The 16,258-nt window shown below is 39.9% G+C and overlaps 1 protein-coding gene across 1 annotated transcript; it reads right to left on the reverse strand.

The window, feature by feature from the left end:
• Window positions 1-1,485: 1,485 nt before the first annotated feature.
• On the reverse strand, window positions 1,486-15,912 carry crata (carnitine O-acetyltransferase a). Its single transcript, XM_067575063.1, has 14 exons — window positions 15,703-15,912; window positions 13,953-14,249; window positions 12,041-12,159; window positions 11,590-11,643; window positions 10,941-11,106; window positions 10,366-10,540; window positions 10,066-10,244; window positions 6,628-6,728; window positions 6,361-6,480; window positions 6,084-6,206; window positions 5,710-5,845; window positions 5,332-5,394; window positions 4,182-4,319; window positions 1,486-3,834 (listed from the first exon to the last, which is right to left on the reverse strand). The coding sequence occupies exons 1-14, from the start codon at window positions 15,727-15,729 to the stop codon at window positions 3,619-3,621; spliced, it is 1,914 nt and encodes a 637-aa protein (XP_067431164.1). The 5' UTR covers window positions 15,730-15,912; the 3' UTR covers window positions 1,486-3,618.
• Between the last annotated feature and the right edge of the window lie 346 nt (window positions 15,913-16,258).

Consider the following 16,258-nt stretch of genomic DNA (forward strand, 5'->3'; position numbering starts at 1 on the left):
CTCTGAGTTAACGCTCATACCAAACTCCCGTATAGAAATACACAATTTAAAATAGGCCTGGTTTATAGGTTTAAGGCAAGCAACATAGCTGACATTTTTAAAATAAAGTAACATCTCCAGAGCTAAGATGGGATTTCACAAGGTGTACTAGACCAAATGGGTAAGAAAGTTTAATCCACCAATCACAAGGTGACCTACTGGTTACCGTGGCTGGTATCATCTTCACAACAAATGTGCTTGGATCACTTTGGTGGATGTAGTTTTTGTCTGAAAGCTGTCACTTGCTCTCCCATGTGAGGGGAGTTATCAGTTAAGATCAGATGGAGCAGCTGCAGAGGAATTTGAGTTGCAGTGAAGGAGGGGAAAAGGTCAGAGACTGTTCATGGATGTGCTGAGAATTCATACACTCAAGGTTAAGTACAGGGTAAGTCATGCTTCATTTGGCTGATGGGGAAGTGAAAGTGTGAATCAACTGTAAGAGTGTGGAGATGAGGCCTTGTGTGGTGTTACAGACAAGATGCTACATCTGAGAAACAGATAGCCAGTCAATCACCATATGCAACATGTCACATGTATACATGTGCTGTAGAATACGTCTTTACAAAATAGAGTGGACACTTTTCTTCAGTACCAGTAAAAAACATTTTGATTAATCCATGTAACTGCAAATTAGTCACAGTCTTATTTTGTATGACAACCTGCTGAAATGATGACTTGAGCAGGTTGTGCTTCCTCCATGTTATCGCCCAGACATATAATGCTTGGATCATGAATCCCCACATGGTCATGTAGGTGAGAGGGAAATTCTGGATAAAATAAGCAGATACACAATAATGTGTTCCGGCCGTGGCTCAGCAGGTAGCACAGGTTGTCCATTGATCACAGACTCGATGATTTCATCTCCAGCTCCTCCTGATCATGTCTTAAGTGTCCTTGACACTGAATACACAAGTACTCCCCTCTGGCAGGCCAGCACCTTGTATGGCATTGGTGTGTGTGTGTGTGAATGAGAAACAAATTGTAAAGCACTTTGTCTGTTAAGGTAGAAAAGTGCTATATGTGTGAAGTCCATTTACCAGTTTACAATTCTAAAGACTACAAATGAATAACAAAAATCCTGCATTGGAGTGTGGAATTTAAAAGATGTGCATGTTTACTGGGCAGGGAGGGTCTCACAAAAGATATGCTACCCACTTGCATTTTGGGAAATGTAGGACCAGTGTTTTGGGGTCTTGATTCATACTAGGGACTAAATGTAAGGATTTTTCAGCCTCTGCTGCTTCCATTTTGATCATTCTTTTTTCAAGTCTGTTTCTTGTGAGTCCCCCAACTTTGTGGAAGTCCAATAGTAAACCACTGAATTAATACAATCACACAATTTCCTGGTTTCTGCTTTTACCAAACATGTCAGGTGCTTGAAAAGGAGACTGTGCAACACAAAAAGCTACTGTAAGGACAAAACCAACAATAACTGATGACAAGTGCTTCAGAAAATAAGAATTTAATTTGATATTTGATATGATTGTTATATGGATACATGTTTCCTGCTAGACGGTCCTCCCAATATAATTAGCTTCAGTTGTACATTCATAATAATTACATCTCTTTCATTAAACCTACTGTATGTCCACTATCTTGCAAAATAAACATGGATGAAATGCTAATTGGCCAGCACAAGTCAGTCAGTCAAATCTGACATCACTATCTGAGGAAGATTCAGTGATTTTGCAGTTAAATTAAAAAATTAAATTCAGGCAACATTGTATGGCATGGCACTTCACAGAACAAAGCAATAGTATATAATTTCAAACATGGTAACTTTAAACCAATAAAATCATTGAAGCCACTATTTGTAAGACTGCATTCTGACTTTGGTGACTCCTAGTTGTAACAATGCATCATAAAACCACAGAGCCCACTGGGTGTTATATGGTAGCAAATAAAATGTGGAAATCAGAGCGCACAGCTTCATAAACTAAGAGCACATATTGATAAAGTGTCAGGTGAAAAAGGTATTTGGAAGTGTTCAGTGAAGATAGGTTCATGGAAGTGATGAGACTTTCAGTACTCTGACCTTCAGAATAAAAGGGGCCCAGGAAAGCTAGAATTGTGCTTTAACAAAGAGTAGCTGTGCAATGGTGAACATGCTACGACCTGCTTTTATTTTACAGAATTACAATTCCCTGGTTTTATTCTGAATGCTAGAGGCACTGTCTGAGACTTTGTGTTCATAATTTTAGGGAATTTTAATTAAACAGAGAACTCAGTTTAACAATCTGTTGAATGGATCCGTATATTTGATTTCTCAATCTGTGCAAAGAGTTTATTATTAAATTACACTGGCCATGTTCATATATATAGATATATCATATTCTATATTTTTATTTTTGGACTCCACAAGAATAGCTTTGTATGATTCACAGTTCAAAAAACTCTTTCTTTATCTTATACTGGCCCTTTATGCAGCCCCACAGTTCAGCCTCTGTCTCTAACAGGTAGTTTTAGCTCCTGTCTCTTTAAGGACCCCCTCCCAATGAGCCCACTCTGTTCTGATTGGCTAGCTTTGAGCAGCATGATGTGTGTTAAGTTACTGCTGATGAAAACACAACACTTCCTGCTTTTGCTTCTTCATATTAAAAGCTTTTAAATGACTAAATAAAGGGAGATTTGTATTGTGAAGAATTTATAGGAAATGAAACGTGTTCGCTGAATTAGCGGAGCTTCGTTAATGGCACTAGTCTTCAATAAAACAAGTCAACACAACATATGGAGATATTTGGAGCTATTTGTTCTGTGGATCAGTTAGAAATAATGCAGGGAGGTATAGTACAAGCAGAAACAGCCACAGTGATGATGACGTTTGATTAAGAGCTGCAGACAACCAGCACACCTCCAAAATGTAAACTACTTGTTTTACTTTGCCCTGCTGTGTAATGGAAAAACACTCAGCATGCTAGCTGGAGGCTGATGTAGTGATTTGTGCTAGTCTTTACAGTCAACAGCAGAGCATTTCAAGTGTTTAGCTCTTAGCTTAGACATATTGTGTTTGCTACTGTTCTGGTTGCTTGTGAAAATAACTGGCTATCCTCGTCTAGAAATCGTGGGTAGAGAAACAAAGATGCAAGGGCAGTTAGAATTTCAATGAAGCCCCAAGTGACATAAGAGGGGGCATCAAATCTGAATGGCTTGCTGAATCACATGAGCTCAGAGTGAGCCAGCCCACACAAAACAAACTGGGTGGTCTTATTCCACAGTTTGTGTGTTAGTAAGCACATCAGAGACTCAAATATATATGTACAAGCACTGAAAAAGTGAGTTTTTCATAATATTGCCCTTTTAAAAAAACTGTGTGCATCATCATTAATATAATATTATATGCCTTTGTATTGTACCGCCAGTGGAAAAGCACCTCTCAGTCATTGCACAGCAGAAATCACAGCATAATTTAAAGTGCATAATGATGATCAATAACCAAGGGTGGTGTGCAGTCTTCCAAATGTCACTTGATCACACTGGGAGTGGTTTTCCTATCAAATCTTTGCCATTAGAGTTGTCACTGAGACTAGCCCTGTAGTGTCCACTTCATCCACCAAGAGGTTAGTTAAGTCTGGCGGAGCTTCACAGTTTGGCTCTTGGTGTTTGTTCCAGCAGTGTCCTCATATCCATCAGTGCACCCTCCACAGCTTGGGCCAGATGTGCTGTATTCGTTTCTTTACAGGTGTTAAAAGACGACACTGCAAAGTTGATGTGATCGTTCATGGGATTATAGCACACGCCGTATCCGTTGGGTACAACCGGGCCGAAACACATGACGCAGTCGGTCTTGGATGGTACCTTGTGGAGAGATGAAAATGTAGCAGTTGGTTGGAAAACAGTTTGGGTTAAAAGGGTCAATTGAGGCATATTTTCCCTCTACAAACACTGTTGTGTTCCACTAAGACTGAGTACAAAGTCTACCAGGTAGGCCACAAGACAGTCTTTTGGCTTGGGTGCAAATGTATTTGTGATGTGCGTTTACGTAAATGTTTTGGCATTCAGCAAGCATTTCCCTTTCCTGTGATGTTCTAAAGCAATACAGCTTAAAAAAATAAATTTATGGAGTATTGGGCTATAGGAAAAATATCTTTGCCATTATGTAGTGGTGTCTTCATTTATCTCTCAGTTTAAACCTTGGCCCATACCTGACTTGTAGAGAGCTGGTAGTGTAAAGCTTTGGCGTAGGCGCTGTCTGTGAAGAGATCAGGAATGGAGAGTTTTTCCTCGACAGCCTGCATCTTAAGACCCAAGAGGTGTCTGTCTATGGCCTGACCACTGACTGCCTGTGGGAGTGAAGAGAATAAATTTGTTTGCACTGTTAATCACCAGATGTTAACTACTTAAAAGTAACACTTGTGTTATTGACATCAACATTTATTGTAATGTCCGTTGTCCGACTAAGTATTGATAACACACTTAATACTTCACAAATTAGAACTCTTATTTGATGTACATTTAGTTCATTTTCACTAATACATGAAAATGAACTAAACAGGTTTTATTTATATGAAAAAAAGCAAAACGACTGCAGGCAAGTTATGTAATTGGTGTATGCCCGAACGATGCGTATCACAGGTAACAGCTTTACCCATTACCATCCCCCATCCCCCGCCAGGCCAACCACCTTTTCTGGTGGAAACCCTGTATTTGGTTATAAACCCAACTGAAATTCTGACCTGATAATGAAAATTTAAAAAGGACCAAAGTGCAAGATTTAGAGGTATCTAGTGGAACAGATTGGGCAGAAATGAAATATAATATTCATTCATGTGTTTTCTTTACCTTACAATGAGACCTTTATATCTGCATAGGGTGTGGGTCCTCTTCCATGGAGCCCACCATGTTGCACCGCCATGTTTCTACAGTAGCCCAAAACGGACAAACCAAACACTGGCTCTAGAGAGGGCTTTCCTGTTTTTTGTGAGTTTCACGGCCACCATAGTTTCTCCTACATGCTTGGAAGTGGAGGGTAAGGAGTATACAGTTGGTTGCAATCTGCAACCTCACCGCTAGATGCCACTAAATCTTACACACTGGTCCTTTAAGGGATCACTAATGTGACTACAACTCATCCTCTGTAAAACGTCCATGTCATGACAATCCATTCAACAGCTGTTGAGATGCTTCACTCAGGACCAAAGTGAAAGATGGATAGACCAACCCCCCCACATTGCCATCTATAGAGCCACACTGCTAGCAGACTAGCATGGCTAATAAAAAATGTTCAGTAACTATCTAAAAAACAGCTAGACTTTCACTGGCCACAAGTATTGAGCTGGTGCTGTGAATACTCACCATATTAGTATAAGACCTGTGTGCTTTTACAGCTTTCTCCATTAGATCGACCTTCTCTGTGTTCTGTTCAAAACAGGAAGAAGACAAGAATGTTACAACTCATTCCTTGTAGTAAGTTAGTGTTTGTTTAACAGTGTTCAAGTATATTTGAAAAGTTGGCTTGAAACTGCAAGTAGAACATTGGAATTCTTCAAAATAAAAACATAAGGTTTCCAGTGATGTTTGAGACTTCATGCTGTGAGTGTGTCTATGGACTGAGGACTGTATCAGCCCAGTGTTGCCATCTCAGAGGTTGTAATCTGAGTCGGCCAGTTTAGTGCCAAAATGGCTGCTGTCAATCACAAATACATTACATCAGAATCTTCCCTTTTATCAAACCTGTTTGCTAGAGTCATCAAAGGCCTTGACAAAGGCAGCTGAGGCACTTGAGGCTGATCGGATCGTATCTGTGCGGCCCAGTCTGAACATACGCAAGGAGGCACTTTCATATGTGGCACAGCACCGCTGATACATCCTGTTGATAGGAGAGGGGACCGTGTGAGAAAACTCTTAGACATACTTGGTGTTTAATATTGCTGAGAGCATTTGTTTATCCATTGCTGGATATGGACACAAACATCTTTGTTACAGCAAAATTGTGCTCTTAAGCTTTTTTAAATGAAACCGCTGGTTACCCTTGGATTAGAATGTAGAGAGTAAATAAAGTCTCCATACAAAACAGTCCATCTCTATATGACTTTTCGGCATCTTACCTGTAGTAGGCCAGCTGGAGCGCCATCTGTATAAAAGCATCAGGGCTCATCTTGTGGGTCTTTGGGACATTTTTCCCAAAGTGGCTAAAGACCATAACCCTCACATCCAGGTCCTGAGCCAGTCTGTGGTGGGAGAAATGTCAGGACAGTCAGACTTTTCTGAGGTTTTTTGGATGATATTTGCAGAAACATTTGTCCCATTGTATCACTATACAATAAATATGTATATATACTTATTTTGCTGGTCAGTGAGTGTCTATATAAAAGCTGCCCTCACATGTTCATGCTCTGCTTGGCCTCCTCAATGTCTTTCTTGATCTCAGGTGTGATGTTGAAGTGTAGTTTCTTGGGCATGGGCAAAGGCACCATGGGAGACCGCACCATCTCTGGCTTCCTCCTGTTTCCACAAACAAGAGCCCAAGAAGAAAGTCACCATTAACTGTACTTAATAAAACCATGGTTTTCTATCTGTGGTCAACCTGTCCATGCTGACAGCACAGTGTCACTGTATAAAGATGTACTGTATAATCTTTGACCTACTTACGTGTATTCTACAACATGGTCAATCAAGGCAACGATGGGTGGGCCCTCAGCTGGCGCATGCTCGTAGTTCGCACCACATGTCCCATCTTCTCCAATAATGAACTGAAAGATTAGAAGATGAAACTTGTAGAGAAACCACACACACAATGAGCATTTGCATTACATCCCAACCCCTGCAAACTGTAAAACTGGTGAAGTAATAATTCGACTGTCAGCAAATTCCTGAGATGTTTCTAAGAATTTTGGGCAAGTCTAAGTCAAGTCTCAAGTCTGTCAAAGCAAGTCAAGTCCTTGAGGGGAAGTCAAAATTAAGACCAATTTTCCATCAGAAGTGCTTTTCAGTTGAACTGCATCTGAAACCCTCTCTCCACACCTCTCAGACACTGGAATTCAGGGACTGTGCCTGACAATTTTTGTAACTTTTCTGTAACCGACATTCACACCAACTTCACACAGTGACTGACAAGCTGTGTGGGAGTGAGAAAGTAGCCAGGGTCTGAATTTTTTTCTCCAACTCTATGTGTCATTCTTTACATGACTAACTCTGTCACTTTTCCTGTTAACAAAGGGAGGCACTAACACTTAACATGTGTTCAGTATTCCCAACTGTATGCATTCATTCTTGGTTACCAGAGGGCTGCTTTCTGTCTTAAATTTACCACAGAAACTGAATCAGGATGAAGCTGTTTAACAAAGCAACTCAGAGGTGATGAGATCAGACTAGTCTTGTTTAGAGTACTACTGATTTAGTATTGCACTCCTATAACATTGCTGGACTCACGATGGACAGTTTTCTAAAAAAGGATCAAAATCTATGCAGCAGAACCAGTGATATCTTTTTTTATTCCATACATTCTTCCTCCTGGTCAAAACCTGGTGCCTACATTACCCACGATGCATCTCAACCACAGACAACTCTCTTGGAGATTTGGGTGTGTTATGCTAGTAGTTGCTAATGTAGCCTGGAGCAGAGATGAGGTCACTTCTTTCTAACTCCACACCCCCAGATTATTTTCATTTTCAAACCTGAGTCAGCGTCAGTTGAGGCTAAAGACTACAAGTGACATCACTTGAGGCAATTAATCAGATTTCACACAGCTGTCTCTGGAGACACAAAAGGCTTTATACTACTTTTTTTCCCCACATAAGTGGTAGTACTCCCCAACACCTAGAAACACATGCTGATGTGTGTATGAACTCAGGTTTTAAGTATGCAATAAGTGCTTCGCATGTCTAATGTGAGTGCAAGCTGACTCATGCTCACAGTGCAGCTGTACTGAGTGACTGCTGGGGTGAAAAAATAGTGTTTCAGTCTTGCACATTGACTGTAACACTGTTTAAGCCTGTGAAGCTAAATCTGAAAACTAGTCTGACCAGTTGCAGACTAGTGGTAACTCAAGCCAGACTTATTTAAAACTCTTTTATGAAACAGATTTCTCTGAAACTAAGCCTGATTTACTGAAGTAAGCCTGGTTTAAGTAGTAATCTGAAAGCTTTATGAAACACCCCCTATGTCATGGAAAACTAAACAACAGATGTATGAGTGAATCTGAAGCCTTTTTACCGAGCTAGGTCTCACATCAACATGCAAGAAAATCAGTAAAAAGTAAAGACAAATTTGAATGGAAAGAAACACATTTCAAGCATAAAGATGCAACAGAGATGATAAGGAATTTAAGGGCTGATAACAATGACCGATAGGAGAGGAAACCATTGCTCTGTTTTGCTCTCCCACCAACCAGACTTGTCCTCCCTTCTGCTTGTTAAGTGAGTCTAAAAGTGAGTAATAGTGTATTGCTTAACCTTATGGCTAATTCCAGTGTTTACCTTATGTGTTGTTTATGTTTGTATATTACTAAAACTCTGTTAAAAGGCCAAATGAGAATGAGTTTAATAATTTATGTTAAGATGAGTAAATACATATGACTGTTCTCTAATGCCATATGTATTTCTCTGTGTAATTTTTACAAACCCACCATTTGATGAAGTAAGGGGGAGAAGTCCATGTCAGCATAAATTTCCTTTTTTGTGAAATCTGTCGCCTCACTCACCCTAATTCCAGTATTTCTCATATCCTGTATTTGATGTCTCTAGGCTCCAGCCCTCTCCAATTAGGTTATACCTAAAGCATCAATGTTTGGAGCCCTCAACCATCTCTTCAGTAAAGAAATAATTTATTTATTATAAACTTAACATGTAGACTAATAAACACCAGACCTTATCTATTAAGTGTGTGTATGATACAAAAACCTTTAAAATAATTTTACATACTGTTGGACTAATTGTGTATCTAAAGCCCTTTGACTCCATTGTTCAGTTCCTCCAAGATTTCAGAGATTGTTTGTGATTATTGCCGCTGCAAAATTTTGGTTGTGCAGCAGCTCAAAAACTGAGATATAATTTTTAATGTTTTATGTGCTCTTATTGTGGTAAAATTGCAGGGATTGGGAAAAATTGCAAGCAAAGGAAATTATCATGTGTTAATTATCATGATCACAAAATCACAATTTCCTAGAGGGACTGATTGTTGGAAAGGCTGCAGCTGTTTTACAATAAACTGGTAAAAACTGGTAAACTCCCCTCTCCCCATGCAAACAAACAGTAACGCAGAGCAGAGAGATGCAAAATGTACACACTAACTTACCATAAAATACAATAAGACCATGTTTTCTGTTCTGCTACTTTTAGTCCCTCAAAGCGAGCCACTCCGGCCGTCGCCATCTTGGCAGTGCATGGTGCTGCCTAACTCCCAGCCAATCAAAAATGGCTGAATGGCTGAAACAAGCCACCTAGCGGCTGGCGGACCTGTCACTCAAAGCAGCCATGTCCTTCATTATGCATAACTTTACGGCTTAATAAAACTTAAAAGGGTGAGTTATAAAAAAATTCACCCCCCGTACAGTTGTCATGAAAGGGGAAATTAGCTATAGAGACCAAAACCATTTTTGTACCAGGCTGTAAACATGTTTATTTCTGTTGTAAAGTTGGGCATTTTAACATGGGGGTCTATGGGGAATGACTCGCTTTTGGAGCCAGCCTCAAGTGGCCATTCGAGGAACTGCACTTTTTGGCACTTCCACATTGGCTTCGTTTGACAGCCACAGAAGATCCTAAACTTAAAACAAATCCCCGTCAAAAGCTGGTTTTGAAAGGTGTTCCTACTCCACAGCCAAGACTCCAAATAATTGGATGCAAATAACAAATTAATTTTCTTACATATTGGATATATCGGCCACCAATATCCTGCATCCCTAAAGCCCAAACATGTACAGAGCCTGTGCAGAAAGCTTTATGCCCTCATTTGAACTAACAGCTGTAGGAAACGTCATGTAACCGTTTTCTTTATTTGAGGTATTACTAACAATTGCACTTTAACTCAGGAAAAGATTGTGTGTGTGTGTGTGTGTGTGTGTGTGTGTAAAATGCCTCTGTGGGTCACCTGTAGCGTCTTGTCAAACCAGCGGTTGCCACTGTTCCACTGGCTGCCTCCTCCATGCAGCATCTGGACGGCAGCACAGCTGCGGTATGTGTCCTCAGACACTCGAGGCATCGCTCCATCCAGACAAACTGTAAAGATGCTCCTTTGGATAGCCGACACAGATTCTTTGTTGGTCTTATCTGAACACAACATGCACACAAAGCAAACATGATGTTAGTATGGAATCACACTGCAACTGTTAAACAAATGTAGACATTTTTACATACTATATGTAGTCAAATCAGTGGTCTTTTAGCTCACCCTTGATTAGGTTGACATAGGCTTTGCCCCAAGAGTCACGATGCTGGGTGGTGAGGATGCCAACAGGCTCCATGCTGGTCTGTAGTGAAGAGTTGCAGATCCTCTCCAGCTGCACACAGAGCTGATCAGCTGTCAGTGGAGTCCCATCACTGTTATACACGTCCAGCACAAAGAACTGATTCAAAGAGGAGGAAAGATATAACAGACTCAATCAGGCTTCTCATTGTTAGTCAAAATAACAACGGTAGGTGGTAAATATCATCAGCTGTATTTAACTAACACTGATTCACTAAGTTGGACACAAGAAACAATAGTGCAGTTGGTTGTTGTCTGGTTAGTGTGTTCTCTGCACAGAAGCTTTCTTAGAGAGAGAAACACTGGGTGTGGAACCTTAGTATTTGTTGAGTAGCAATCCATATGTGTCTGTAGAACAGACAATCAGAAACTGTCAAGTATCAAAAGGATAGTTGAGAGAGTTCAGAGTAAGTTGAGCTTGCTTTGTGATACAGGCTTCTGGTCCCAGAGGAGCTCAGACACAGATTAATGACTTGGACCACTGATGTTGTGCTCCTCACCTGGAAGTTGTGTACTACAGTGATGTGTTTGGGGGGCTTGGAGCTCTTGGCATGGTTCACCACAGAATCTCTCTTCAGACCAGGGATGCGGCAGGATGAGAGCACTTCATAGTACTGATTCATACACAGCGGCTTCCCACCCAGGTACTCAACTGGTAATGTCTCACTGCAAAACATTCAAGCTCTGCCATTAAAACATTAACTTGACCACGCGATATCACTGGGATATGGGGTTTGATGCACATACAATATTCATGAAAATGTTTGAATTAGAAAAACTATCACAGTATTCCATGTGCATTGCAGGCACAAAGTCAGAGTCAGAAAGGGTTTATAGAAGAATTTATAGATTTAATGAGGATAAATTCAGCTCAACTCTTTAGAGAAACAGATTTTATATTTATGGCCTCAGGGGAAAAAAAGCATGACCATCTTCATAGCTAGCAAAAGACACTACTGACAGTTCAAACTGTAAATGAGTGTAATTTAACTGTCCTTTTTTATTAATATTGGTCAATTTTTCATATAATATTAATCATATTTTTCTATCATTAAATTTCTTGCCACAATATATTACTTCACCCTGGGAGGACAGAGATGAATCAAAGTGGTAGGATGATAAAACTCACTTCTGAAGCCCTATACTCACTTGTCAATCATTGTCTTGAAGTCCAAAACACCTGCTATCAGTTTGGCAGCAAACCTAAACAGAGAGAACATAATTATTCATTCGAATGTTGAGTTGTATGAACATTTCCTTATGTTGCTTAAATAAACAGTCTGTGCCTAAAAACATCACTTTTAGAAAGACTGAACTGATCACAGCACAGTGGAGCTGCAATAAGTCATAATGATAGTGATGCATCCAAATCTAATTGACACACTATCTGACTTATTGTGTGTAAATGGCTGCAATTTGTCAGCCGTAACACACACCCACCGCATCTCTGCCTTCTAAAAGAAGCTTATCAAACTGTTGTAAATGGCTTGAATGGGCAATTACATCCACTGTGACTCACAGTAGTAAAAAATAAATAAATAAAACATGAAAGAGTCCAAGGCAGACCAAATTAGTTGAAAGGGGATTGTAGTGTGATCACCTTATTTGCCCTTGCTTATCATGGAAGTTCATGCGGGGCAAGACCAACCCAGGACTTGAATGGACCACCACAGGCAGCCGGTAGTCTAGATAAGCCACCTGAACCCACCACTCTGACAACTACAAAGACACAGAGAAGATAATGGCCAGAAAATGAAGTTCATTATAAAGAAATAAGTCAAATGTCAGTGGAGTTTATAATTAGATTGTGTCAAGAATAAAAAGCAAGAGTTTTATGCCAGGGAGTCATACAGTGCTGCTTGTGAACCCTTTAGAATTTACCCTATTTTTGCATAAATATGACCTAAAACGTGATCAGATTTTTATACAAGTCCTAAAACTAGATAAAGGGAACCCAATTAAACAAATGAGACAAAAACATTGAACTTATTCATTTATTTATTGAGGAAAATTATCCAATCTTACATATTTGTGAGAGGCAAAAGTATGTGAACCCTTGCTTTCAGTAACTGGTGTGATCCCCTTTTGCAGCAACAATTTCAACCAAACGTTTCCAGTAACTGTTTATCAGCTCTGCACATCAGCTTGGAGGAATTTCAGTCCGTTCCTCCTTACACAACAGTCTCAACTCAGGGATGTTGGTGGGCTTCTCAACATGAACCACATGCTTCAGGTCCTTCCACAGCATTTCTAAAGGATTAAGGTCAGGACTTTGACTCAGCTGTTAACTTTCTTCTGATCTCACTATTCTTTGGTAGAGTGACTTGTGTGTTTAGGGTCGTTGTCTTACTGCATGACCCACTTTCTGTTGAGCTTCAGTTCACAGACAGATACCTTGACATCTTATTGTAGAATTTGCTGATACAACTCAGAATTCGGCGCCTTCAATGATTGCAAGCTGTTCTAGTCCAGAGGCCATAAAGCAGCCCAAACCATGATACTACCACAATCATGTTTCACAGATGGGTTTAGGTTCTTATGCCGGAATGCAGTGTTTGCTCATCACCAAACATAAAACTTCTCATTCAAGCTAAAAAGTTTGATTTTGGTCTCATCAATCCACAGAACGCTTTTCCAATCACCTTCTGGCTTATCCACGTGGTCTTGAGCAAACCGTAGATGGCAGCAATGTTCTTTGTGGAAAGTAGTGGGTTTCTCCTTGCAACTCTGCCATGCACACCACTGATGTTCAATGTTCTCATGATGGTGGACTCATGAACACTGACTGTAGCAACTGCAAGAGAGACCTTTAGTTTCCTAGACGTTACCCTGGGGTCTCTTATGGCCTCCTGGACTATTACACATCTGCTCTTGGTGTGATTTTTGTTGTTCGACCTCTCCTGGGGAGGGTAACAATGGTGTCTTCCATTTGTACACAATCTGCCTGACAGTAGACTGGTGGAGTCCAAACTCTTCAGAAATGGTTTTGTAACCCTTTCCAGCTTGGTGAACATCAACAACTCTTCTTCTAAGATCCTAAGAAATCTCCTTTGTTCCAGGCATGACACACTTCTACAAACCTGTGTTGTGAAGCTCAGAGTTTGACAGTGAAGACCCAGATCTCTTTTCTTTAAATAAGGCAGGGCCTGCCAGACTCACACTTGATTGTCATTCCATTGATTGAAACACACGACTCTAATTTCCCCTTCAAATGAATTGATAATCCTAGAGGTTCACATACTTTTGCCACACACAAATATGTAACATTGTATATTTTCCTCACTAAATAAAAAAACATATGTAAAGTTTTTGTCTCATTTGTTTAATTGATGTCTCTTTATCTAATTTTAGGATTTGCATGGAAATCTAATCACGTTTTGGGTCATATTTATGCAGAAATAGAGCAAATTCTAAAGGCTTTACAAACTTTCAAGCAGCATTGTATATTCTCACTAAACTTTTTTTTTTAAATTAGAACTGTCCACAGCTCTCGGTCTAGTTGTTGAGCTCACCCAGTTCTCTGTGTTGCGTGCTCTCCTCTCCAGGCCTGTCTGCAGTTTCTCTCCAATCCCTCCAGGCTTCTGAAACTCGTCCACCATCTTTTTTGTGTGTTTCAGCTCGTCTACCTCCACGATGGGCTCCAGGGCGGTAAGGTAGCGCTCACAGGTCTGCTGCAGAGGGGGGACAGGCAGACCGGGCAGTCCCTCCTGGTGGGTCAGGTATCTGCCGGTGACCCGGGTCACCGATACAGGCTTCACCAAGTGACCAGGTTTAATCAAGCCACAGGGTTTCGCCATCCCCACCTTCGCCTGAGTGACAAAAGAGTAAATGTGTGTATAGACATTTTGAAGAGTGTGCTGTTGCTACCTCCCCAGTTAACTACATGCTCTAATAACCAAAGAATCAAATGTGAAAAATAACTCTGCTACATGCAACACACTACTCTTTATTCAAGTTATTTTTCACAGCCAGTAAGTTTGTTATCACAGATAACATCTGTTATTACACTGTACCTAACATGACTCCTTCAGCTTGTCAAAAGTAAAACAAAACACTTCAGTAGTCTGATGAATGCAGGTCAATGACATAAAACAGGTCATGCTGAATCTGGCTTCTTAGTGTATTACAATAATATACATTAAAGAACTTTGGTCAAATTTTGGTTTGAAAACGTATTGAAGAAACTGACTTATTTGCAAGGATTTTTTCTGGGGCTAAATCGGTGGCCACGGCTATTTTTGGTTAACAGTTATCATAAATTATTTTATGATACTCTAAAACTCTATCTACTGAGGCTGTTTTAACAACAGTTCTTACATGCAGTGTGTGAACACCTGAAAAGCGACATTTCGCCGGTAGAGGGCAGTCTGTACTTATTTTCAACTTGACTACAGTTTGGAAAATGATGTCAACAAAGGTTTCCCTGCAGTGCATTGATAAGACGAGCATCGAAAATATTTATTACCTATTTTAAAATGTTCCCAGCGCACGTGCGACTTACAATAAGGTGTGACTGCTGCTTTTTTTCATTTAAATGATCAAATTCTAAAGAATATGAGGATCAGGGGTAAAATGCATTAAAGTTATTATCACACAACATAAGCATTTTCAACAAGTCTGGTGTCGCTCATGTTATTGTTACCATATGAATTGGTGAGGCTGAAGAAAAACATCCGTCATGCAAGAAAACAGCTGGCGTCGTAGAAACGTTTAAAGCGTTTCCAGCTTTTTCAGGACTATCTTTATACCTTATGAGCTGTTATTAGTCTGCAGACATGTTCCTTTGTCGAAGAGCAAGTGCAGCTCAGTCTGTGTCAGTGGGATTTGAGTTAACGTTAGCTTTCAGATGCGTTTTCTTATTTCCTTGTCAATTCAGGACAACGTTTATTACAATTCGCTAAACAGTTTTAATTCAAATTAAAGTAAATATGATAGTTCCTGTCAAATAGTCCTCTACTGTCTGTTAGCTGTGTTGAATCTTAGCGAACCGTAATATCACCTTTGACCCAGTTAGCTAACTTACACCGCTATGTCAGTTCATGACGAGCTAGCCAGTATTAGCAAAGATTCCTTCAACACCTGTCTTAACTAATGTTAGTCAACAACATCATTAACATTAAGGCAGTCTCACGCCAGCGTTAATAGTTATTTATAGTCGCCAATGCTGTTATATTTAACCAATGTCATGGAACATTTCGGTAAGCTAATGTTGCCTTGTGACACCAGTATAACGCCAGAGTCAGCTAAACGTACGTTACTCACCATAGTTCTGCTGCAAATGCCCCACATTCTGCATCAAAGAAACGCCCACAGACTGAGCTCTGTCGGTCCCCTAACAGGATGAAAAATTTGTTTAGTTCAATATGTTATCGACCTTTGGTCAAAGCACCTCTGACTTCTCCACCACACAGGACTACTGTCGAACACAATGTGGGTCAAATTGCTCAGCTGTGAATTCTCTGTGCCACCATAAATGAAATAAGTGGGTGTGACTTATTGACTCAGTCATTGGATTGTATTCCAAAGTTTTTAGGAACTTATTTACAACCATCACATCACATCCAATCAAAGATGAAGGAGACACTTATAGTCCGTTCAAATCTTTTATTCTGATCACTGGAAGTAAGTGTGGTTTTGGTCAAAGTTAGATTTTAAATAAGGACCCTGTAGACTTTTAAAAAATATATATTATATAATAATTATATATATTATTATATATTATATTATGATATATAGCTCAGAAAAAGGGGCAAAATGTGACTAAATTCACTCATTATTCTGTATGATTACGTTTACATTTGATACTTTCACAACATTT

This window comes from Thunnus thynnus, chromosome 19, assembly GCF_963924715.1.
Source record: "Thunnus thynnus chromosome 19, fThuThy2.1, whole genome shotgun sequence".
In the NCBI taxonomy this organism is placed as follows: domain Eukaryota; kingdom Metazoa; phylum Chordata; class Actinopteri; order Scombriformes; family Scombridae; genus Thunnus; species Thunnus thynnus.